The 26,592-nt window shown below is 56.5% G+C and overlaps 1 protein-coding gene across 1 annotated transcript; it reads right to left on the bottom strand.

Moving 5' to 3' along the window:
* Positions 1–202: 202 nt before the first annotated feature.
* PRMT5 (protein arginine methyltransferase 5) lies at positions 203–26,039 on the bottom strand. Its single transcript, XM_061444550.1, has 16 exons — positions 26,015–26,039; positions 25,093–25,178; positions 21,126–21,260; positions 19,497–19,597; positions 17,053–17,102; positions 16,401–16,564; positions 14,460–14,621; positions 12,170–12,247; positions 12,035–12,093; positions 11,185–11,307; positions 9,393–9,568; positions 7,313–7,422; positions 3,689–3,782; positions 3,501–3,617; positions 2,337–2,401; positions 203–362 (listed from the first exon to the last, which is right to left on the bottom strand). Exons 1-16 carry the CDS (start codon positions 26,037–26,039, stop codon positions 210–212), a joined length of 1,698 nt encoding a protein of 565 aa, XP_061300534.1. The 3' UTR covers positions 203–209.
* Positions 26,040–26,592: the final 553 nt, after the last annotated feature.

Raw genomic sequence — 26,592 nt, 5'->3', positions numbered from 1 at the left:
AGGGAGCGTTTAAACGCGGTTGCGCGGTGAGGGGATCCAAGATGGCGGCGGCCACGGTCCGTACAAGGCGCGGGCCTTGTGGTGGTGGTGGTGTGTGTGGGGGGGGGGGATCCAAGATGGCGGCGCCCACGTTCCGTACAAGGCGCGGTGATGTTTGGCATCCCATAATAAGCGAGGTGACGAAACAAAAGCCCCAGGGCGTTTATTGGTCAGAGGCCGATGGTGTAAGAGCGGCCCGCGGGGTTGTGGAGGGCGGAAGGGGCGGGGCCGGTGACGGCCCATTCGTACCACACCTTCTTGGGGGTGGAGCAACGCCAAAAGGCCACGGTGAGGTCCTGGCCGGCCTGTAGGGGGAGGGGTTGCTGGGGGGGGGGGAGGGGGGAGGGGAAAGGGGGAGATAAGAAAGGGAGAAAAATGAGAGGGGAAAATGGCGGCGGGGATGTGAAGAGGAAGAGGGGGGGAGGCAAGATGGCGGCGGCCACGTGGTGGGAAGCAAGATGGCGGCGGCCGTGAGGGAAGCAAGATGGCGGCGGCCGTGTGGTGGGAAGCAAGATGGCGGCGGCCATAAGGGAGGCAAAATGGCGGGGGCCATAGGGGAGAGTGGCCATGGGGAAGGCAAGATGGCGGCGGCCGTGTGGTGGAAAGCAAGATGGCGGCGGCCATAGGGGAGAGTGGCCATGGGGTGGAAGGCAAATGGTGGTGGCCATAGGGGAAGGCAAGATGGCGGCGGCCATAAGGGAGCCAAGATGGCGGCGGCCACGTGGTGGAAAGCAAGATGGCGGCGGCCATAAGGGAGCCAAGATGGCGGTGGCCATAGGGGGCAGGAAGCCAAGATGGCGGCGGCTATAGGGGGCAGTGGTCATGGGGGAGTCAAGATGGAGGTGGCCATGGGGAGAGGGGGGGGTGAAGCCAAGATGGCGGAGGCCATATGGGGCAGGAAGCCAAGATGGCGCTGCACATAGGGAAGCCAAAATGGCGGCGGCCATGGGGTGGGAGGCAAGATGGCGGCGGCCATGGGGTGGGAGGCAAGATGGCGGTGGCCATAGGGGAAGGCAAGATGGAGGTGGCCATAGGGGGTGGCAGCTATGGGGGGAAGGCAAGATGGCGGCGGCCATGGGGAGGGGGGTTGAAGCAAAGATGGCGGAGCCAAGATGGCAGAGCCCATATGGGGCAGGAAGCCAAGATGGCAGCCCCATAGGGAAGCCAAGATGGTGGCACCCATGGTGAGGGGGTGGAGCCAAGATGGCGGCGCCCATAGGGGGCAGGCAGCCAAGATGGCGGCGCCCATAGGGGGCAGGAAGCCAAAATGGCAGCCCCATAGGGAAACCAAGATGGCGGCGCCCATGGTGAGGGGGCGGAGCCAAGATGGCGGCGCCCATGTTGAGGGGGCGGAGCCAAGATGGCGGCACCCAAAGGGGAAGCCAAGATGGTGGCACCCATAGGGTGCAGGAAGCCAAGATGGCAGCCCCATAGGGAAGCCAAGATGGTGGCACCCATAGTGGGGGGGAAGCCAAGATGGCGGCACCCATAGGGTGCAGGCAGCCAAAATGGCGGCCCCATAGGGAAGCCAAGATGGCGGTGCCCATAGGGGGTGGTGGCCATGGGGGGAAGCCAAGATGGCGGCACCCATAGGGGGCAGGAAGCCAAAATGGCAGCCCCATAGGGAAGCCAAGATGGCGGCGCCCATGGTGGGGTGAGGGGGGGCAGAGCCAAGATGGCGGCGCCCATGTTGAGGGGGTGGAGCCAAGATGGCGGCGCCCATAGGGAGCAGGAAGCCAAGATGGCAGCGCCCATAGGGGGCAGGGAGCCAAAATGGCGGCCCCATAGGGAAGCCAAGATGGCGGCGCCCATGGTGAGGGGGGATCAGAACCAAGATGGCGGCGCCCATAGGGTGCAGGCAGCCAAAATGGCGGCCCCATAGGGAAGCCAAGATGGCAGCGCCCATAGGGTGCAGGGAGCCAAAATGGCGGCCCCATAGGGGGTGGTGGCCATGGGGGGAAGCAAAGATGGCGGCGCCCATAGGGGGCAGGAAGCCAAAATGGCGGCCCCATAGGGAAGCCAAGATGGCGGCGCCCATGGTGGGGAGAGGGGGGGGCAGAGCCAAGATGGCGGCGCCCATGTTGAGGGGGCGGAGCCAAGATGGCGGCACCCATAGGGGGCAGGAAGCCAAGATGGCAGCGCCCATAGTGGGGGGGAAGCCAAGATGGCGGCGCCCATAGGGTGCAGGCAGCCAAAATGGCGGTACCCATAGGGAAGCCAAGATGGCGGCGCCCATGGTGAGGGGGCAGAGCCAAGATGGCGGCGCCCACAGGGGGCGGCCATGTTGGGGGCGGTACCTTGATGGGGAAGAAGATGGGGAACCAGGAGAACATCCCCGGGGAGTGCGTCTCCGGGCGGATACCTGCGGGGTCATGTGACCACGGGAGGACACGCCCCCCCCCCCCCCCGGGATACTCGCACCCCATAGAGCCCCATAGACACCCCATAGCGCCCCACAGAGCCCCATAGACATCACATAGCACCCCATAGACACCCCCCAGAGCCCAGTAACACCCCACAGCACCCCATAGACACCCCATAGACACCCCATAGAGCCACACAGACAACACACAGCACCCCATAGACGCCCCATAGCACCCCACAGAGCTCCCATAGACACCGCTTAACACCCCACAGACACCCCATAGCGGCCCACAGACACCCCAGAGCACCCCCCAGAGCCCCACAGCACCACATAGACACCCCCTAGAGCCCCACAGACGCCCCATAGATACCCCATAGAGCCACATAGAACCCCATAGACAACCCAAAGCACCCCACAGACACCCCATAGTGCTCCATAGAGCCCCATAGACACCCCACAGAGCCCCCCAGACACCCCATAGATAACCCACAGAGCCCCATACACACCCCATAGCCACCCCATAGACCCCCCATAGCACCCCGTAGACACCCCCCAGACACCCTGTAGAGCCCCATAGAGCCCCATAGACACCCCATAGCACCCCATAGATCCTCATAGACCCCCCATAGACCCCCATAGACCCCCATAGCACCCCATAGATCCCCATAGACCCCACATAGACCCCCATAGCCGCCCCATAGACCCCCATAGGCACCCCATAGACCCCCCATAGACCCCCCATAGCCACCCCATAGACCCCCATAGACACCCCATAGACCCCCATAGATCCCCATAGCACCTCATAGACCCCCATAGCACCCCACAGAGCCCCATAGCCACCCCATAGACCCCCCATAGACCCCCCATAGCACCCCATAGACCCCCATAGCACCCCATAGCACCCCATAGACCCCCACAGCACCCCATAGACCCCCATAGCCACCCCATAGCACCCCATAGACCCCCCATAGACCCCCATAGCCACCCCATAGACCCCCATAGCACCCCATAGACCCCCCATAGACCCCCCATAGCCACCCCATAGCACCCCATAACCACCCCATAGCCACCCCATAGCCACCCCATAGCGCCCTACTGAGGGTGATGTCCCCATAGAGGGTGGTCTCGAAGTAGCCAGCGAAGCCATGGAGCACGGAGTTGACCTGGACCCGGAAGGTCAGGAGGCGGTACCGGCTGTTGTCATTGGCTGCCTCTGCCGCAAGGAGCCACGCCATTGGTCGGCGCCCCCGCTGACGTCAGCGGGGGCGCCGACCAATGGCTTACCGGGGTTGGGGTGCTGGAAGGTGAAGCAAGGTTGGGGGGCGGCCAATTGGTGGTAGTTGTGGAGGCGGACGACGTAGGGCATCTCGAACTGGGCCTATGGGGCAGGGACCCATAGATGGAGCCATAGATGGACCCATAGATGGGCCTATAGATGGACCCATAGATGGAGCCATAGGGCGACCCATAGATGGAGCCATAGGGCGACCCATAGATGGGCCTATAGATGGACCCATAGATGGAGCCATAGGGCGACCCATAGATGGAGCCATAGGGGGTCCCATAGATGGAGCCATAGGGCGACCCATAGATGGAGCCATAGGGGGACCTATAGATGGAGCCATAGGGGTACCCATAGATGGAGCCATAGGGCGACCCATAGATGGAGCCATAGATGGACCCATAGATGGAGCAATAGGGGGACCCATAGATGGAGCCATAGGGGGACCCATAGATGGAGCCATAGGGCGACCCATAGATGGACCCATAGATGGAGCCATAGATGGAGCCATAGGGCGACCCATAGATGGAGCCATAGGGGGACCCATAGATGGAGCCATAGGGGGACCCATAGATGGAGCCATAGATGGACCCATAGATGGAGCCATAGGGGGACCCATAGATGGAGCCATAGATGGACCCATAGATGGAGCCATAGGGGGACCCATAGATGGAGCCATAGGGGACCCATAGATGGAGCCATAGGGGGGCCCATAGATGGAGCCATAGGGGGACCCATAGATGGAGCCATAGGGGGACCCATAGATGGAGCCATAGGGGGACCCATAGATGGAGCCATAGGGCGACCCATAGATGGACCCATAGATGGAGCCATAGATGGAGCCATAGGGCGACCCATAGATGGGCCTATAGATGGACCCATAGATGGAGCCATAGATGGACCCATAGATGGAGCCATAGGGCGACCCATAGATGGAGCCATAGATGGACCCATAGATGGAGCCATAGGGGGACCCATAGATGGAGCCATAGGGGGGCCCATAGATGGAGCCATAGGGGGACCCATAGATGGAGCCATAGGGTGACCCATAGATGGGCCTATAGATGGACCCATAGATGGAGCCATAGGGGGGCCCATAGATGGGCCCATGGATGGAGCCACAGACAGGCCCATAGAGTGACCCATAGATAGACCCATAGATGGACCCATGGGGGACCCATAGAGGGACCCATGGGGGACCCATAGATGGACCCATAAATGGACCCATAGGGGGACCAATAGAGTGACCCATAGATGGACCCATACAGAGACCCATAGAGTGACCCATAGATGGAACCATAGATGGACCCACAGAGTGACCCACGGAGTGACCCATAGATGGGCCCATAGAGGGACCCATAGATGGACCCATAAATGGACCCATAGATGGACCCATAGAGCAACACATAGCCCCCCCCCAAGCCCCATAACCTGCCCCATTGCCCTCCATAGCTGCCCTATAGACCCCCCCCAGCCCCATAGCCACCCCACTGACCCCCATAGCTGCCCCATACCCAGCCCCACTGCCCCCCCCGATGCCCCATAACCTGCCCCACTGCCCTCCATAGCTGCCCTATAGACACCCCCCAGCCCCATAGCCACCCCATTGACCCCCATAGCAACACATACCCAGCCCCATAGCTGCCCCATAGCCGCCCCATTGACCCCACGGCTGCCCCATACCCAGCCCCATAGCCGCCCCATAGCTGCCCCATACCCAGCCCCATAGCAGCCCCATAGCCGCCCCATAGCTGCCCCATAGCCGCCCCATTGACCCCCATAGCTGCCCCATACCCAGCCCCATAGCAGCCCCATAGCCACCCCATACCCAGCCCCATAGCTGCCCCATACCCAGCCCCATAGCTGCCCCATAGCCGCCCCATACCCAGCCCCATAGCTGCCCCATACCCAGCCCCATAGCCGCCCCATAGCTGCCCCATAGCCGCCCCTTGACCCCCATAGCTGCCCCATACCCAGCCCCATAGCTGCCCCATAGCAGCCCCATACCCAGCCCCATAGCCGCCCCATAGCCGCCCCATACCCAGCCCCATAGCTGCCCCATAGCCGCCCCATACCCAGCCCCATAGCTGCCCCATAGCCAGCCCCATAGCTGCCCCATAGCAGCCCCATAGCTGCCCCATACCCAGCCCCACAGCCGCCCCATAGCTGCCCCATAGCTGCCCCATACCCAGCCCCACAGCCGCCCCATAGCTGCCCCATAGCAGCCCCATTGCTGCCCCATACCCAGCCCCATAGCTGCCCCATAGCCAGCCCCATAGCAGCCCCATAGCCGCCCCATACCCAGCCCCACAGCCGCCCCATAGCTGCCCCATAGCTGCCCCATAGCTGCCCCATAGCCAGCCCCATAGCTGCCCCATAGCAGCCCCATAGCTGCCCCATACTCAGCCCCACAGCCGCCCCATAGCTGCCCCATAGCCGCCCCTTGACCCCCATAGCTGCCCCATACTCAGCCCCATAGCTGTCCCATAGCCAGCCCCATACCCAGCCCCATAGCCGCCCCATACCCAGCCCCATAGCTGCCCCATACCCAGCCCCATAGCTGCCCCATACCCAGCCCCATAGCTGCCCCATAGCCGCCCCATACCCAGCCCCATAGCTGCCCCATACCCAGCCCCATAGCCGCCCCATAGCTGCCCCATAGCCGCCCCTTGACCCCCATAGCTGCCCCATACTCAGCCCCATAGCTGTCCCATAGCCAGCCCCATACCCAGCCCCATAGCTGCCCCATACCCAGCCCCATAGCTGCCCCATAGCAGCCCCATACCCAGCCCCATAGCCGCCCCATAGCCGCCCCATACCCAGCCCCATAGCTGCCCCATAGCTGCCCCATACCCAGCCCCATAGCTGCCCCATAGCCACCCCATACCCAGCCCCATAGCTGCCCCATACCCAGCCCCATAGCCGTCCCATAGCTGCCCCATAGCCGCCCCTTGACCCCCATAGCTGCCCCATACTCAGCCCCATAGCTGTCCCATAGCCAGCCCCACAGCCGCCCCATAGCTGCCCCATAGCTGCCCCATACCCAACCCCACAGCTGCCCCATAGCTGCCCCATAGCAGCCCCATTGCTGCCCCATACCCAGCCCCATAGCTGCCCCATAGCTGCCCCATACCCAGCCCCACAGCCGCCCCATAGCTGCCCCATAGCAGCCCCATAGCCTGGCCCCATAGCCGCCCCATAGCCAGCCCCATAGCTGCCCCATAGCCAGCCCCATAGCAGCCCCATACCCAGCCCCATAGCTGCCCCATACCCAGCCCCATAGCCGCCCCATAGCTGCCCCATAGCCAGCCCCATAGCAGCCCCATACCCAGCCCCATAGCTGCCCCATACCCAGCCCCATAGCTGCCCCATACCCAGCCCCATAGCCGCCCCATAGCTGCCCCATAGCCACCCCTTGACCCCCATAGCTGCCCCATACTCAGCCCCATAGCTGTCCCATAGCCAGCCCCATAGCCACCCCATACCCAGCCCCATAGCTGCCCCATTGACCCCCATTGCTGCCCCATACCCAGCCCCACAGCCGCCCCATAGCTGCCCCATTGCTGCCCCATACCCAGCCCCATAGCTGCCCCATAGCCGCCCCATAGCTGCCCCATAGACGGTACCTCGGGGTCGCGGTCGCGCTCGCGGCAGCCCCGCACCTCGGTGTAGAGCTTGGAGGAGGAGATGGGCGCCAGGAAGGAGGTGTAGGAGCAGGGGATGCTCACCCCCCCCGCTGTGGGGCACAGACCCATGGCGACCCATAGGCATCCGTTAGAACCCCATTGAGCCCCATTGAGCCCCATTGAAATCACATAGAACCCCATTATAACCCCATTGAAACCCATTGAACCCCATTATCCCCCATTAAACCCCATTGAACCCCATTCTAACCCCATAGAACCCCATTAAACCCCATAGAACCCCATTAAACCCCATTATAACCCCATAGAACCCCATTATAACCCCACAGAACCGCATTCTAACCCCATAGAACCCCATTCTAACCCCATAGAACCCCATTCTAACCCCATAGAACCCCATAGAACCCCATTCTAACCCCATAGAACCCCATTCTAACCCCATAGAACCCCATTAAACCCCATTGAACCCCATTATAACCCCACTGAACCCCATTATCCCCCATTATAACCCCACTGAACCCCATTATAACCCCATAGAACCCCATTATAACCCCATTAAACCCCATAGAACCCCATTCTAACCCCATAGAACCCCATTGAACCCCATTCTAACCCCATAGAACCCCATTATAACCCCATTCTAACCCCATAGAACCCCATTCTAACCCCATAGAACCCCATTCTAACCCCATAGAACCCCATTATAACTCCATTAAACCCCATTCTAACCCCATAGAACCCCATTAAACCCCATAGAACCCCATTATAACCCCATTAAACCCCATTATAACCCCATAGAACCCCATTAATCCCCATTCTAACCCCATTCTAACCCCATTAAACCCCATTATAACCCCATTAAACCCCATAGAACCCCATTCTAACCCCATAATAACCCCACAGAACCCCATTCTAACCCCATAGAACCCCATTCTAACCCCATAGAACCCCATTAAACCCCATAGAACCCCATTCTAACCCCATAGAACCCCATTCTAACCCCATTCTAACCCCATTGAACCCCATTATAACCCCATAGAACCACATTATAACCCCACAGAACCCCATTCTAACCCCATAGAACCCCATAGAACCCCATTAAACCCCATAGAACCCCATTCTAACCCCATAGAACCCCATTATAACCCCATTCTAACCCCATAGAACCACATTATAACCCCACAGAACCCCATTCTAACCCCATAGAACCCCATTAATCCCCATTATAACCCCATAGAACCCCATAGAACCCCATTATAACCCCATAGAACCCCATTAAACCCCATAGAACCCCATTCTAACCCCATAGAACCCCATTCTAACCCCATTCTAACCCCATAGAACCCCATTAAACCCCATTCTAACCCCATTCTAACCCCATAGAACCCCATTAAACCCCATTGAACCCCATTGAACCCCATTAAACCCCATTCTAACCCCATTAAACCCCATTCTAACCCCATTAAACCCCATTCTAACCCCATAGAACCCCATTAACCCCATTATAACCCCATTCTAACCCCATTGAACCCCATTAAACCCCATTCTAACCCCATTGAACCCCATTAAACCCCATTATACCCCATAGAACCCCATTATACCCCATAGAACCCCATTAAACCCCATAGAACCCCATTATAACCCCATAGAACCCCATTAAACCCCATAGAACCCCATTGAACCCCATTATAACCCCATTATAACCCCATTCTAACCCCATAGAACCCCATTATAACCCCATAGAACCCCATTAAACCCCATTATAACCCCATAGAACCCCATTATAACCCCATTGAAACCCATTATAACCCCATTATAACCCCATTAAACCCCATTCTAACCCCATAGAACACCATTATAACCCCATTGAACCCCATAGAACCCCATTATAACCCCATTAAACCCCATTATAACCCCATTCTAACCCCATAGAACCCCATTATAACCCCATTATAACCCCATTAAACCCCATAGAACCCCATAGAACCCCATTAAACCCCATAGAACCCCATTATACCCCATAGAACCCCATAGATCCCCCTTTCCATCCCATAATCCCCACCCTTGAGGCAGTGCTGGGCCCCATCCAGGCACTCGGGGCTCAATTCGTTGTCCCCAAAGGAACCCAAGAGCTCGGAGACCACGAGGTCGGCGCCCTCGGGGGGGCTCCAGCCCCTCATGTCCTGCCCCACAACCGTCACCTGCGCCCCCCACTCCTCGTACTGCCAGCTCTGCAGCCTGCGGGGGATAGGGGGCGGCTATGGGGCGGCTATGGGGTGGCTATGGGGTGTCTATGGGGCTCTATGGGGTGGCTATGGGGGGTCTATGGGGCGCTATGGGGTGTCTATGGGGCGCTATGGGGTGGCTATGGGGTGGCTATGGGGGTCTATGGGGCTCTATGGGGTGGCTATGGGGGTCTATGGGGGTCTATGGGGCGCTATGGGGTGGCTATGGGGCGCTATGGGGGTCTATGGGGTGTCTATGGGGGGTCTATGGGGTGGCTATGCGGTGTCTATGGGGGTCTATGGGGGTCTATGGGGTGTCTATGGGGTGTCTATGGGGGTCTATGGGGTGTCTATGGGGTATCTATGGGGTTTCTATGGGGCTCTACAGGATACCAAGGGGGGGGTCTATGGGGTCTCTATGGGGTCTCTATGGGGTTTCTATGATGTTTCTATAGGGCTGTATGGGGTTTCTATGGGGCTCTATGGGGTCTCTATGATGTCTCTATGGGGATCTATGGGGCCCTATGATGTCTCTATAGGGCTCTATGGGGTTTCTATGGGGCCGTATGGGGTCTCTATAGGGCTCTGTGGGGCCCTATGATGTCTCTATGGACATCCCCCCCCCACTCTATGGGGGCTCAATGGGGCTCTATGGGGCAGGGCTATGGGGCAGGGCTATGGGGCAGCACTAAGGGGCAGCACTATGGGGCAGGGCTATGGGGCAGCACTAAGGGGCAGCACTATGGGGCAGGGCTATGGGGCAGGGCTATGGGGCAGGGCTATGGGGCAGCACTAAGGGGCAGCACTATGGGGCAGCACTATGGGGCAGGGCTATGGGGCAGCGCTATGGGGCAGCGCTATGGGGCAGGGCTATGGGGCAGCGCTATGGGGCAGCGCTACGGGGCAGGGCTATGGGGCAGCGCTATGGGACAGGGCTATGGTGTAGGGCTATGGGGCAGCGCTATGGGGCAGGGCTATGGGGCAGCGCTATGGGGCAGCGCTACGGGGCAGGGCTATGGGGCAGGGCTATGGGGCAGCGCTATGGGACAGGGCTATGGTGTAGGGCTATGGGGCAGTGCTATGGGGCAGGGCTATGGGGCAGGGCTATGGGGCAGGGCTATGGTGTAGGGCTATGGGGCAGCACTAAGGGGCAGCGCTATGGGGCAGCGCTATGGGGCAGGGCTATGGGGCAGCGCTATGGGACAGGGCTATGGTGTAGGGCTATGGGACAGGGCTATGGTGTAGGGCTATGGGGCAGCGCTACGGGGCAGCACTACAGGGCAGGGCTATGGGGTAGTGCTATGGGGCAGGGCTATGGGGCAGCGCTATGGGGCAGCGCTATGGGGCAGGGCTATGGGGCAGGGCTACGGGGCAGCACTACGGGGCAGGGCTATGGGGCAGCGCTATGAGGCAGTGCTATGGGGCAGGGCTACGGGGCAGCGCTATGGGGCAGGGCTATGGGGCAGCGCTATGGGGCAGGGCTATGGGGCAGCGCTATGGGGCAGCGCTATGGGGCAGCGCTATGGGGCAGGGCTATGGGGCAGGGCTATGGGACAGGGCTATGGTGTAGGGCTATGGGGCAGCGCTATGGGGCAGCGCTATGGGGCAGGGCTATGGGGCAGCGCTCACGTGACCACGGCGTTGGGGTTCTTCTCCACGGCGTAGACCCTGATTGGCCGCGCTGCCTGGCGGGAAGCTCGGAGGGCGGCGCTCACCAGCGGCCCCCGCCCCGCCCCCAGCACCATCACCACCCTATGGGGCAGAGCGAGGTGTGGGGTGCCCCATAGCGACCCATAGCGGGGACCCATAGGGACCCATAAGTGGGGTAGAGGGACCCATAAGTGGGGTAGAGGGACCCGTAAGTGGGGTAGAGGGACCCGTAAGTGGGGTTGGGGGACCCATAAGTGGGGTAGGGGGGACCCATAGGGACCCATAAGTGGGGTAGAGGAACCCATAGGGACCCATAAGTGGGGTATATGGACCCATAAGTGGGGTAGAGGGACCCATAGGGACCCATAAGTGGGGGAGAGGAACCCATAGGGACCCATAAGTGGGGGAGAGGGACCCATAAGTGGGGTAGAGGAGGACCCATAGGGACCCATAAGTGGGGTAGAGAGACCCATAGGTGGGGTAGGGGGACCCATAGGGACCCATAAATGGTGTAGAGGGGACTCATAGGGACCCATAAGTGGGGCTGGGGGACCCATAGGGACCCATAAGTGAGGTATACGGACCCATAAGTGGGGTAGAGGGACCCATAAGTGGGGTATACGGACCCATAAGTGGGGTAGGGGGACCCATAGGGACCCATAAGTGGGGTGCAGGGGTGCCCCATAGGGATGTGGGGCACCCCACAGATGGCGTATGGGGTTCCCCAAAGGACCCGTGAGGTGCAGAGGGACCCATAAGTGGGGTGCAAGGGTGCCCCATAGGGATGTGGGGCGCCCCATAGCGATGTGGGGCGCCCCATAGCACTCACTGCACATTGGTGTCCTTCTCCTCCTCAGGCACCCGGTCGAGCAGGCACCTATATATCGCCTTATAAGGAAGGGGGGCGTGGTTATGCTAATGAGGCGCGGGACAGCAGCCAATGGGAGGCCTCGGCCCCGCCCACCTGCTGGTATTGGGAGTATTTGATTGGATCCTTCTCGAACACCTCATAGGTCTGCGACTCCAGGTTGTCCATAAGGGGCTATGGGGAGAAGGGGGCGTGGCCTGTGAGCCCCATATATGGGCAGGCCACGCCCCCTTTCATATCCTCATAGGACCTATTAAATCCCATATATGGGCAGGCCACGCCCCCTTCCACTCCCCATAGGACCCATTTCCATATATAGGCAGGCCACGCCCAACTTTCCCCCGCCCCATAGAACCCATTTAACCCCATATATGGGCAGGCCACGCCCCCTTCCCAGCCCCATAGGACCCATTTAACCCCATATATGGGCAGGCCACGCCCCCTTCCCTGCCCCATAGGACCCATTTAACCCCATATATGGGCAGGCCACGCCCCCTTCCACTCCACATTTACCCCCATAGGACCCCTCCAACCCCATAGACCCCATTCCCAGCCCCATAGAACCCATTCCAACCCCCACAAACCCCATTCCCAGCCCCATAGAACCCATTCCAAACCCCATAGAACCCATTCCCAGCCCCACAAACCCCATTCCCAGCCCCACAGACCCCATTCCCAGCCCCATAGAACCCATTCCAAACCCCACAAACCCCATTCCCAGCCCCATAGAACCCATTCCCAGCCCCATAGAACCCCATTCCAACCCCATAGAACCCCATTCCCAGCCCCATAGACCCCATTCCCAGCCCCACAGACCCCATTCCCAGCCCCACAGACCCCATTCCCAGCCCCACAAACCCCATTCCCAGCCCCATAGAACCCCATTCCCAGCCCCATAGAACCCATTCCAAACCCCACAAACCCCATTCCCAGCCCCACAGACCCCATTCCCAGCCCCATAGAACCCCATTCCCAGCCCCATAGAACCCATTCCAAACCCCACAAACCCCATTCCCAGCCCCATAGAACCCATTCCCAGCCCCATAGAACCCCATTCCAACCCCATAGAACCCCATTCCCAGCCCCATAGACCCCATTCCCAGCCCCACAGACCCCATTCCCAGCCCCACAAACCCCATTCCCAGCCCCATAGACCCCATTCCCACCCCATAGAACCCATTCCCAACCCCATAGAACCCCATTCCCAGCCCCATAGACCCCATTCCAACCCCCACAAACCCCATTCCCAGCCCCACAAACCCCATTCCCAGCCCCATAGAACCCATTCCCACCCCCACAAACCCCATTCCCAGCCCCATAGACCCCATTCCAACCCCCACAAACCCCATTCCCAGCCCCATAGACCCCATTCCCAGCCCCACAAACCCCATTCCCAGCCCCATAGAACCCATTCCAACCCCCACAAACCCCATTCCCAGCCCCACAAACCCCATTCCCACCCCCACAAACCCCATTCCCAGCCCCATAGAACCCATTCCCAGCCCCACAAACCCCATTCCCAGCCCCACAAACCCCATTCCCAGCCCCATAGACCCCATTCCAACCCCCACAAACCCCATTCCCACCCCATAGAACCCATTCCAACCCCCACAAACCCCATTCCCAGCCCCATAGAACCCATTCCCAGCCCCACAAACCCCATTCCCAGCCCCATAGACCCCATTCCCAGCCCCATAGACCCCATTCCCAGCCCCACAAACCCCATTCCCAGCCCCACAAACCCCATTCCCAGCCCCATAGAACCCATTCCCAGCCCCACAAACCCCATTCCCAGCCCCATAGAACCCCATTCCCAGCCCCACAAACCCCATTCCCAGCCCCATAGACCCCATTCCAACCCCCACAAACCCCATTCCCAGCCCCATAGAACCCATTCCAACCCCCACAGACCCCATTCCCAGCCCCATAGAACCCATTCCAACCCCACAAACCCCATTCCCAGCCCCATAGAACCCATTCCCAGCCCCATAGAACCCATTCCAAGCCCCATAGACCCCATTCCCAGCCCCATAGACCCCATTCCCAGCCCCATAGACCCCATTCCCAGCCCCACAAACCCCATTCCCAGCCCCATAGACCCCATTCCCAACCCCACAAACCCCATTCCCAGCCCCACAGACCCCATTCCCACCCCATAGAACCCATTCCAACCCCCACAAACCCCATTCCCAGCCCCACAGACCCCATTCCCAGCCCCATAGAACCCATTCCAACCCCCACAAACCCCATTCCCACCCCATAGAACCCATTCCCAGCCCCATAGACCCCATTCCCAGCCCCATAGAACCCCATTCCCAGCCCCATAGAATCCCATTCCCAGCCCCATAGCGGCCCCCCCCCTCCAGCCCCATAGCGGCCCCCCAACCTGCAGGGGGCTCTGCAGGTAATCCTCGTAGCCCCTAGCGAAGAGCTCATAGGCCGAGGGGGGGGGCCGGTGCTGCCCCACATGTTCCAGGTACTGCAGGTAGGAAGCCAGGGGCTTCCCCCCATGGCGGGGGGCGCCCGTCAGCACCACCTGCACCTCCAACTTGGGGGGCGGGCACAGGGGGGGACGGTGGGGGTACAGAGAGATCACGTAGGGACCCATAGAGATCCATAGGGACCCATAGAGATCCATAGGGACCCATAGGGACCCATAGAGACCCATAGAGACCCATAGAGACCCATAGAGAACCATAGAGACCCATAGAGACCCATAGAGACCCATAGAGACCCATAGAGACCCATAGGGACACATAGAGACCCATAGAGACACATAGAGACCCATAGGGACCCATAGAGACCCATAGAGAACCATAGAGACCCATAGGGACCCATAGAGACCCATAGAGACACATAGAAACCCATAGAGACACATAGAGACCCCATAGAGAACCATAGAGACCCATAGGGACCCATAGAGACCCATAGAGACACATAGAGACCCATAGAGACCCATAGAGAACCATAGAGACCCATAGGGACCCATAGAGACCCATAGAGACACATAGAGACCCATAGAGATCCATAGAGACACATAGAGAACCATAGAGACCCATAGGGACCCATAGGGACCCATAGAGACCCATAGAGACCCATAGAGAACCATAGAGACCCATAGGGACCCATAGAGACCCATAGAGACACATAGAGACCCATAGAGACCCCATAGAGACCCATAGAGACCCATAGGGACACATAGAGACCCATAGGGACCACATAGAGACCCCATAGAGACCCATAGAGACCCATAGAAACCCATAGAGACCCATAGAAACCCCATAGAGATTCATAGAGACCCATAGAGACCCATAGAGACCCACAGAGACCCATAGAGATCCATAGAGACCCATAGGGACACATAGAGACCCATAGAGACCCCATAGAGATCCACAGACACCACACAGAGCCCTATAGACACCCCATAGACCCCCATAGACACCTCACAGACCCCCACAGAAACCCCACAGACCCCCATAGACACCCCGTAGAGCCCCATAGACCCCCCATAGAAACCACAGACCCCCATAGACCCCCCATAGACCCCCCATAGACCCCCATAGACCCCCCATAGACCCCCCATAGACACCCCATAGACCCCCCATAGACACCCCATAGACCCCCATAGACCCCCCATAGACACCCCATAGACACCCCATAGAGCCCCACAGACCCCCATAGACCCCCCATAGACCCCCATAGACCCCCATAGACCCCCCATAGACACCCCATAGACACCCCATAGACCCCCATAGACCCCCATAGACCCCCCATAGACCCCCATAGACCCCCCATAGACCCCCCATAGACACCCCATAGACCCCCATAGACCCCCCACAGACCCCCATAGACCCCCCATAGACCCCCCATAGACCCCCATAGACCCCCCATAGACCCCCATAGACACCCCATAGACCCCCCACAGACCCCCATAGACCCCCATAGACCCCCCATAGACCCCCCATAGACCCCCATAGACCCCCACAGACCCCCCATAGACCCCCCATAGACCCCCATAGACCCCCCATAGACACCCCATAGACCCCCCATAGAGCCCCATAGACCCCCCATAGACACCCCATAGACCCCCCATAGACCCCCATAGACCCCCCATAGACACCCCATAGACCCCCCATAGAGCCCCATAGACCCCCCATAGACACCCCATAGACCCCCCATAGACCCCCATAGACCCCCCATAGACACCCCATAGACCCCCCATAGACCCCCATAGACCCCCATAGACCCCCATAGACCCCCCACAGACCCCCATAGACCCCCCATAGACCCCCATAGACCCCCCATAGACCCCTATAGCCCCCCATACCTTAAGGAGCCGGGCGAGGAGGCGCTGGTGGGGCCTGGAGAGCACGGGGAACCCCTTCTTGTTGGTGAGGAAGAGGCTGGTGGGCAGCAGGGCGGCCTTCAGGGGCTCCCCCAACCAGCGCTCTAGGGCGGCGTTGGAGGGCAGGTCCGGCCCCACCTCTAGGGCTGGGGTAGGGGGAGAATGGGGGGGTCGCTATGGGGCTGGGGGATGGGGAATGGGGGGGTCGCTATGGGGCTGGGGGATGGGGAGAATGGGGGTCGCTATGGGGCTGGGGGATGGGGAATGGGGGGGTCGCTATGGGGCTGGGGGATGGGGAATGGGGGGGTCGCTATGGGGCTGGGGGATGGGGAAATAGGGGGTTGCTATGGGGCTGGGGGATGGGGAAATAGGGGGTCGCTATGGGGCTGGGGGATGGGGAATGGGGGGGTCGCTATGGGGCTGGGGGATGGGGAATGGGGGGGTCGCTATGGGGCTGGGGGATGGGGAATGGGGGGGCGCTATGGGGCTGGGGGATGGGGAATGGGGGGCCCTGTGTTATCAATGGGGGGCCTATGTTATGAATGGGGTCTGATGGCACCGCCCCTTTGTGGTGGGAACCTCCCCCCCCCCCTTGGCCACGCCCCCTTCGGCCTTGGCCACGCCCCCAACTCACCGACCCCCACCCGCTTGTTGTAGTCACAGAGGGTGCGGAAGTCGTGCCACCTATGGGGACCCCAAAATGGCCCCAAATCACCCCAAAATGAACCAAAATCACCCCAAAATGGACCAAATCACCCCAAAATGGACCAAAATCACCCCAAAATGAACCAAAATCACCCCAAAATGGACCAAATCACCCCAAAATGGACCAAAACCACCCCAAAATGGACCAAAACCACCCCAAAATGGACCAAAACCACCCCAAAATGGCCCCAAATCACCCCAAAATGGACCAAAATCACCCCAAAATGGACCAAAATCACCCCAAAATGGACCAAAACACCCCAAAATGGACCAAAACCACCCCAAAATGGACCAAATCATCCCAAAATGGTCCAAAACCGCCCCAAAATGGACCAAATCACCCCAAAATGGACCCAAATCACACCAAAATGGACCAAAATCACCCCAAAATGGACCAAAATCACCCCAAAATGGACCAAAACCACCCCAAAATGGACCAAAATCACCCCAAAATGGTCCCAAATCACCCCAAAATGGACCAAAATCACCCCAAAATGGACCAAATCACCCCAAAATGGACCAAAACCACCCCAAAATGGACCAAAATCACCCCAAAATGGTCCCAAATCACCCCAAAATGGACCAAAACCACCCCAAAATGGACCAAAACCACCCCAAAATGGACCAAAACCACCCCAAAATGGACCAAAATCACCCCAAAATGGCCCCAAATCACCCCAAAATGGACCAAAATCACCCCAAAATGGACCAAAATCACCCCAAAATGGACCAAAACCACCCCAAAATGGACCAAATCATCCCAAAATGGTCCAAAACCGCCCCAAAATGGACCAAATCACCCCAAAATGGACCCAAATCACACCAAAATGGACCAAAATCACCCCAAAATGGACCCAAATCACACCAAAATGGACCAAAATCACCCCAAAATGGACCAAATCACCCCAAAATGGCCCAAAACCACCCCAAAATGGACTAAAACCACCCCAAAATGGACCAAAATCACCCCAAAATGGCCCCAAACCACCCCTAAATGGACCAAAATCACCCCAAAATGGACCAAAATCACCCAAAATGGACCAAAATCACCCCAAAATGGCCCCAAACCACCCCTAAATGGACCAAAACCACCCCAAAATGGACCAAAATCACCCCAAAATGGACCAAAATCACCCCAAAATGGACCAAAACACCCCAAAATGGACCAAAATCACCCCAAAATGGACCAAAATCACCCCAAAATGGACCAAATCACCCCAAAATGGCCCCAAATCACCCCAAAATGGACCAAAACCACCCCAAAATGGACCAAATCACCCCAAAATGGACCAAAACACCCCAAAATGGACCAAAACCACCCCAAAATGGACCAAAATCACCCCAAAATGGCCCCAAATCACCCCAAAATGGACCAAAACCACCCAAAATGGACCCAAATCACCCCAAAATGGACCCAAATCACCCCAAAATAGACCAAAACCACCCCAAAATGGCCCAAAATTACCCCAAAATGGACCAAACCACCCCAAAATGGACCAAATCACCCCAAAATGGACCCAAATCACCCCAAAATGGCCCCAAATCACCCCAAAATGGACCCAAATCACCCCAAAATGGCCCCAAATCACCCCAAAATGGACCCAAATCACCCCAAAATGAACCAAAATCACCCCAAAATGGACCAAAATCACCCCAAAATGGCCCAAAACCACCCCAAAATGGACCAAACCACCCCAAAATGGACCAAAACCACCCCAAAATGGCCCAAATCACCCCAAAATGGCCCAAAACCACCCAAAATGGACCAAAACCACCCCAAAATGGCCCAAAACCACCCCAAAATGGCCCAAAACCGCCCCAAACTGGCCCAAAGCAGCCCCAAAGGGCCCACACCAGTATAAACCAGTATAAACCAGTATAAACCAGTATAAACCAGTATAAACCAGTATGAACCGACCACCCCAAAATGGCCCAAACCCCCCCAAAATGCCCCCAAACCACCCCAAAAAGCCCCCAAAAGCCCTAAACTGTCCCAAAGCAGCCCCAAAGGGCCCAAACCAGTATAAACCAGTATAAACCAGTATAAACCAGTATAAACCAGTATAAACCAGTATGAACCGACCACCCCAAAATGGCCCAAAACCCCCCAAAATGCCCCCAAACCACCCCCAAAAGCCCTAAACTGTCCCAAAGCAGCCCCAAAGGGCCCACACCAGTATAAACCAGTATAAACCAGTATAAACCAGTATAAACCAGTATGAACCGACCACCCCAAAAGGGCCCAAAACCCCCCAAAATGCCCCCAAACCACCCCAAAAAGCCCTAAACTGGCCCAAAGCAGCCCCAAAGGGCCCACACCAGTATAAACCAGTATAAACCAGTATAAACCAGTATAAACCAGTATGAACCGACCAGCCCCACGTGGTCTCGTCCCCGCCGCGCTCCGGCTCCTCGTTGCCCACCAGGTCCTCGCGCTCGGCCTCGGGGGCCAGGAGGGGCACCTGCACCCACACCTGCGCCGTGTCAGACCAGTTAGAACCAGTTAGAACCGGTTCAGACCAGTTAGAACCAGTTAGAACCGGTTCAGACCAGTTAGAACCAGTTCAGACCAGTTAGAACCAGTTAGAACCAGTTCAAACCAGTTTAGAACCAGTTAGAACCAGTTAGAACCAGTTCAGACCAGTTAGAACCAGTTCAGACCAGTTAGAACCAGTTCAGACCAGTTTGAACCAGTTCAGATCAGTTTGGGACCAGTTGGGACCAGTTCAGACCAGTTTGGGACCAGTTCAGACCAGTTAGAACCAGTCTGGACCAGTTCAGACCAGTTTGGACCAGTTCAGACCAGTTTAGAACCAGTTTGGGACCAGTTCAGACCAGTTCAGACCAGTTAGAACCAGTTCAAACCAGTTTAGAACCAGTTGGGACCAGTTCAGACCAGTTAGAACCAGTTCAGACCAGTTTGAACCAGTTCAGATCAGTTTGGGACCAGTTAGAACCAGTTCAAACCAGTTTGGGACCAGTTCAGACCAGTTTGGGACCAGTTCAGACCAGTTCAAACCAGTTGGGACCAGTTCAGACCAGTTAGAACCAGTGAGAACCAGTTTGGGACCAGTTCAGACCAGTTCAAACCAGTCAGAACCAGTTCAGACCAGTTAGAACCAGTTCAGACCAGTTTGGACCAGTTCAGACCAGTTCAGATCAGTTTGGGACCAGTTCAGACCAGTTTGGGACCAGTTCAGACCAGTTAGAACCAGTTCAGACCAGTTAAAACCAGTTGGGACCAGTTTAGAACCAGTTTAGACCAGTTCAAACCAGTTTAGAACCAGTTTGGGACCAGTTCAGACCAGTTAGAACCAGTTTGGGACCAGTAACCGCCATTGGACTCCCATTGAGCCCCACTGAGCGCCACTGACCACCCACAGCCTCCCATAGCCCCCCATAACCACCCCATTGCCCCCATAACCACCCCATAGAGCCCCATAGCACCCCATAACCCCCCCATAGCCCCCCTATTGCCCCCATAACCACCCCATAACCCCTCCATAACACCCCATAACCACCCCATAGCGCCCCATAACCACCCCATAGAGCCCCATAGCACCCCATAACCCCCCATAACCACCCCATAGCCCCCCCATAACCACCCCATAGCGCCCCATAACCACCCCATAGAGCCCCATAGCACCCCATAACCACCCCATAGCCCCCCCATAACCACCCCATAGTGCCCCATAACCACCCCATAGCACCCCATAACCCCCCACTGCCCCCATAACCTCCCCATAACCACCCCATAGCCCCCCACTGCCCCCATATCCCCCCCATAGCTGCCCCATAACCCCCCACTGCCCCCATAATCTCCCCAAAACCACCCCATAACCCCCCCCAGCACCACATAACCCCCCCATAGCACCCCATAACCACCCCATAGCACCCCATAACCACCCCATACCCACCCCATACCCCCCCATAGCACCCCATATACCCCCCATAGCACCCCATATCCCCCCCATAGCGCCCCATAGCCGCCCCATAGCTCACCATGGCGCTGTGATGGGCCCCATGGAGGTGGCTGCAGAGCAGCCGGGCCAGGTTGGGGCTGTGGCGCTGCCGCAGGGGCACCAGCACCGCGGGCAGGCCCAGGTAGGCCCCGAAGCCCAGCTCCTGGCTCAGGGCCTGGGGGCACAGACCCAAAAACGGCGGTTTTCACCCCAAAAACGGCTTTTTTCACCCCAAAAACGGCTTTTTTCACCCCAAAAACGGCTTTTTTCACCCCAAAAACGGCGTTTTTCACCCCCAAAACGGCTTTTTTCACCCCAAAAACGGCTTTTTTCACCCCAAAAACGGCTTTTTTCACCCAAAAACGGCTTTTTTCACCCCAAAAACGGCTTTTTTCACCCCAAAAATGGCTTTTTTCACCCCAAAAACGGCTTTTTTCACCCCCAAAACGGCTTTTTTCACCCAAAAATGGCGCTTTTCACCCCAAAAACGGCGCTTTTCACCCCAAAAATGGCTTTTTTCACCCCCAAAACGGCTTTTTTCACCCCAAAAATGGCTTTTTTCACCCAAAAACGGCTTTTTTCACCCCAAAACCGGCTTTTTTCACCCCAAAAACGGCTTTTTTCACCCCAAAACGGCTTTTTTCACCCCAAAAACGGCTTTTTTCACCCCAAAAACGGCTTTTTTCACCCAAAAACGGCTTTTTTCACCCCAAAAACGGCTTTTTTCACCCAAAACCGGCTTTTTTCACCCCAAAACCGGCTTTTTTCACCCCAAAAACGGCTTTTTTCACCCCAAAACGGCTTTTTTCACCCCAAAAACGGCTTTTTTCACCCCAAAAACGGCTTTTTTCACCCCAAAAATGGCGTTTTTCACCCCAAAACCGGCTTTTTTCACCCCAAAAACGGCTTTTTTCACCCAAAAACGGCTTTTTTCACCCCAAAAACGGCATTTTTCACCCCAAAAACGGCTTTTTTCACCCCAAAAACGGCTTTTTTCACCCCAAAAATGGCGTTTTTCACCCCAAAACGGCTTTTTTCACCAAAAAAACGGCTTTTTTCACCCCAAAAACGGCTTTTTTCACCCAAAAACGGCTTTTTTCACCCCAAAAACGGCGTTTTTCACCCCAAAACCGGCTTTTTTCACCCAAAAAACGGCTTTTTTCACCCAAAACCGGCTTTTTTCACCCCAAAAATGGCTTTTTTCACCCCAAAAACGGCTTTTTCACCCCAAAAACGGTGTTTTTCACCCCAAAAACGGCTTTTTTCACCCAAAAACGGCGTTTTTCACCCCAAAAACGGCTTTTTTCACCCAAAAACGGCGTTTTTCACCCCAAAAACGACGTTTTTCACCTCAAAAATGGCGTTTTTTTCCCCAAAAACGGCTTTGTGCACCCAAAAACGACGTTTTTCACGCCAAAACCGGCTTTTTTTTGCCCAAAATCCCCCTTTTTCCCCCAAATCCCTTTTTTTTTGCCCAAAATCCCCCTTTTTCCCCCAAATCCCTTTTTTTTGCCCAAAATCCCCCTTTTTCCCCCCAAATCCCTTTTTTTGCCCAAAATCCCCCTTTTTCCCCCCAAAATTCCCTTTTTTTTGCCCAAAATCCCCCTTTTTCCCCCCAAATCCCTTTTTTTTTGCCCAAAATCCCCCTTTTCCCCCCAAATTCCTTTTTTTTGCCCAAAATCCCCTTTTTCCCCCCAAATCCCTTTTTTTGCCCAAAATCCCCCTTTTTCCCCCCAAATCCCTTTTTTTTTGCCCAAAATCCCCCTTTTTCCCCCCAAAATCCCCCTTTTTCCCCCAAATTCCCTTTTTTTTTTGCCCAAAATCCCCCTTTTTCCCCCAAATCCCTTTTTTTTGCCCAAAATCCCCCTTTTTCCCCCCAAATTCCCTTTTTTTGCCCAAAATCCCCCTTTTTCCCCCAAATCCCTTTTTTTTTGCCCAAAATCCCCCTTTTTCCCCCCAAATCCCTTTTTTTTGCCCAAAATCCCCCTTTTTCCCCCCAAAATCCCTTTTTTTTGCCCAAAATCCCCCTTTTTCCCCCCAAATCCCTTTTTTTGCCCAAAATCCCCCTTTTTCCCCCCAAATCCCTTTTTTTGCCCAAAATCCCCCTTTTTTCCCCCCAAATTCCCTTTTTTTGCCCAAAATCCCCCTTTTTTCCCCCCAAATCCCTTTTTTTGCCCAAAATCCCCCTTTTTCCCCCCAAATCCCTTTTTTTTGCCCAAAATCCCCCTTTTTCCCCCCAAATCCCTTTTTTTGCCCAAAATCCCCCTTTTTCCCCCCAAATCCCTTTTTTTTTGCCCAAAATCCCCCTTTTTCCACCCAAATCCCTTTTTTTTGCCCAAAATCCCCCTTTTTTCCCCCCAAATCCCTTTTTTTTTCCCAAAATCCCCCTTTTTCCCCCCAAATCCCTTTTTTTGCCCAAAATCCCCCTTTTTCCCCCAAAATCCCTTTTTTTTGCCCAAAATCCCCCTTTTTCCCCCAAATCCCTTTTTTTTGCCCAAAATCCCCCTTTTTCCCCCAAATCCCTTTTTTTTGCCCAAAATCCCCCTTTTTCCCCCCAAAATCCCTTTTTTTTGCCCAAAATCCCCCTTTTTCCCCCCAAAATCCCTTTTTTTGCCCAAAATCCCCCTTTTTCCCCCCAAATCCCTTTTTTTGCCCAAAATCCCCCTTTTTCCCCCCAAAATCCCTTTTTTTTTGCCCAAAATCCCCCTTTTTCCCCCCAAAATCCCTTTTTTTGCCCAAAATCCCCCCTTTTCCCCCCAAATCCCTTTTTTTTTGCCCAAAATCCCCCTTTTTCCCCCCAAATCCCTTTTTTTTGCCCCAAATCCCCCTTTTCCCCCAAAATCCCTTTTTTTTGCCCAAAATCCCCCTTTTTCCCCCCAAATCCCTTTTTTTTTGCCCAAAATCCCCCTTTTTCCCCCCAAATCCCTTTTTTTTTGCCCAAAATCCCCCTTTTTCCCCCCAAATCCCTTTTTTTGCCCAAAATCCCTTTTTCCCCCCAAATCCCTTTTTTTTTGCCCAAAATCCCCCTTTTTCCCCCCAAATCCCTTTTTTTTTCCCAAAATCCCCCTTTTTCCCCCCAAATCCCTTTTTTTTTGCCCAAAATCCCCCTTTTTCACCCCAAATCCCTTTTTTGCCCAAAATCCCCCTTTTTCCCCCAAATCCCTTTTTTTTGCCCAAAATCCCCCTTTTTCCCCCCAAATCCCTTTTTTTTGCCCAAAATCCCCCTTTTTCCCCCCAAATCCCTTTTTTTTCCCAAAATCCCCCTTTTTCCCCCCAAAATCCCTTTTTTTGCCCAAAATCCCCCTTTTTCCCCCCAAATCCCTTTTTTTTTGCCCAAAATCCCCCTTTTTCCCCCCAAATCCCTTTTTTTGCCCAAAATCCCCCTTTTTCCCCCAAAATCCCTTTTTTTTTGCCCAAAATCCCCCTTTTTCCCCCAAATCCCTTTTTTTTGCCCAAAATCCCCCTTTTTCCCCCCAAATCCCTTTTTTTGCCCAAAATCCCCCTTTTTCCCCCAAAAATTCCCTTTTTTTTGCCCAAAATCCCCCTTTTTCCCCCCAAATCCCTTTTTTTGCCCAAAATCCCCCTTTTTCCCCCCAAAATCCCTTTTTTTTGCCCAAAATCCCCCTTTTTCCCCCCAAAATCCCTTTTTTTGCCCAAAATCCCCCTTTTTCCCCCCAAATCCCTTTTTTTTGCCCAAAATCCCCCTTTTTCCCCCCAAATCCCTTTTTTTGCCCAAAATCCCCCTTTTTCCCCCCAAATCCCTTTTTTTGCCCAAAATCCCCCTTTTTCACCCCAAAATCCCTTTTTTTTGCCCAAAATCCCCCTTTTTCCCCCCAAATCCCTTTTTTTGCCCAAAATCCCCCTTTTTCCCCCCAAATCCCTTTTTTTGCCCAAAATCCCCCTTTTTCCCCCCAAAATCCCTTTTTTTGCCCAAAATCCCCCTTTTTCCCCCCAAATCCCTTTTTTTTTGCCCAAAATCCCCCTTTTTCACCCCAAACCCCGCTCACCCCCTCCGAGTTCCTCCTCACGTGCTCCAGGGGGGAATCGGGGCGGATCCATGGGGAGAGCTTGCCCACGATCAGCGTGTTCCAGTCTGCAGTGGGGCAGGGACATGGGGGGCTATGGGGCAGGGCTATGGGGCAGGGCTATGGGGCTACATAGGGGCTATGGGGCAGGACCATGGGGCTACATAGGGGGCTATGGGGCTATATAGGGGTGGCTATGGGGCTACATAGGGGGCTATGGGGCTATATAGGGGGGGGCTATGGGGCTACATAGGGGGCTATGGGGTTATATGGGGGGGGCTATGGGGCAGGGCCATGGGGCTACATAGAGGGCTATAGTGCTATATAGGGGGGGCTATGGGGCTATATAGGGGGGGCTATGGGGCAGGGCCATGGGGGGGGCTATGGGGCAGGGCCATGGGGCTACATAGAGGGCTATTGGGTTATATGGGGGGGGGCTATGGGGCTATATAGGGGGGCTATGGGGCCGGGCCATGGGGCTACATAGGGGGCTATGGGGTTATATAGGGGGGGCTATGGGGCTACATAGGGGGCTATGGGGCAGGGCCATGGGGGGGGCTATGGGGCAGGGCCATGGGGCTACATAGGGGGCTATGGGGTTATATAGGGGGGGGCTATGGGGCTACATAGGGGCTATGGGGCAGGGCCATGGGGGGGGCTATGGGGCAGGGCCATGGGGGTACATAGAGGGCTATTGGGTTATATGGGGGGGGGCTATGGGGCTATATAGGGGGGCTATGGGGCAGGGCCATGGGGCTACATAGAGGGCTATAGGGCTATATAGGGGGGGCTATGGGGCTATATAGGGGGGCTATGGGGCAGGGCCATGGGGGGGGCTATGGGGCAGGGCCATGGGGCTACATAGGGGGCTATGGGGTTATATAGGGGGGGGCTATGGGGCTACATAGGGGGCTATGCGGCAGGGCCATGGGGCTACATAGAGGGCTATGGGGCTACATAGGGGGCTATGGGGCTATATAGGGGGGGCTATGGGGCTACATAGGGGGCTATGGGGCAGGGCCGGGGGGGCTATGGGGCTACATAGGGGGGCTATGGGGCAGGACCATGGGGCTACATAGGGGGCTATGGGGCTACATAGGGGGCTATGGGGCTACATAGGGGGCTATGGGGTGGGGACATAGGGGGGGCTATGGGGCAGGGCCATGAGGGGCTATGGGGCTATACAGCAGGGGCTATGGGGCTATATAGCAGGGGCTATGGGGCCACGGGGGGGCTATGGGGGTGCTATAGGGGGCTATGGGGCTCCACAGGGGGCTATGGGGGTGCTATAGGGTGCTATAAGAGGTCCATAGGGTGCTATAGGGATCCATAGGGTGCTATAGGGATCCATAGGGTGCTACAGACCCCTATAAGACCCCCACAGACCCATTTAACCCCCCATAGCGCCCCATAACCCCCCATAACCGCCCCACAGCCCCCATTTAACCCCCCATAGAGACCCCATAGACCCTCATAGCGCCC

Source organism: Pezoporus flaviventris, unplaced genomic scaffold, assembly GCF_033815535.1.
Source record: "Pezoporus flaviventris isolate CSIRO_AGI_PZ_B2104156 unplaced genomic scaffold, CSIRO_AGI_Pfla_v1 ptg000981l, whole genome shotgun sequence".
NCBI classification, from domain to species: Eukaryota; Metazoa; Chordata; class Aves; order Psittaciformes; family Psittacidae; genus Pezoporus; species Pezoporus flaviventris.
This window is presented reverse-complemented; position numbering and strand designations above follow the sequence as displayed.

Excerpts from the sequence above, each read along its gene's own strand:
- PRMT5 (XM_061444550.1), bottom strand. The coding sequence starts at position 26,039 with ATGGCCCTGCCGCATAGCCCCCTAT. Across the intron at positions 12,248-14,459 it reads ACCTGCAGAGCCCCCTGCAG|CCCCTTATGGACAACCTGGA; the intron begins GTTGGGGGGCCG and ends TTCTCCCCATAG. Across the intron at positions 363-2,336 it reads CCATCTTCTTCCCCATCAAG|CAACCCCTCCCCCTACAGGC; the intron begins GTACCGCCCCCA and ends CCCCCCCCCCAG.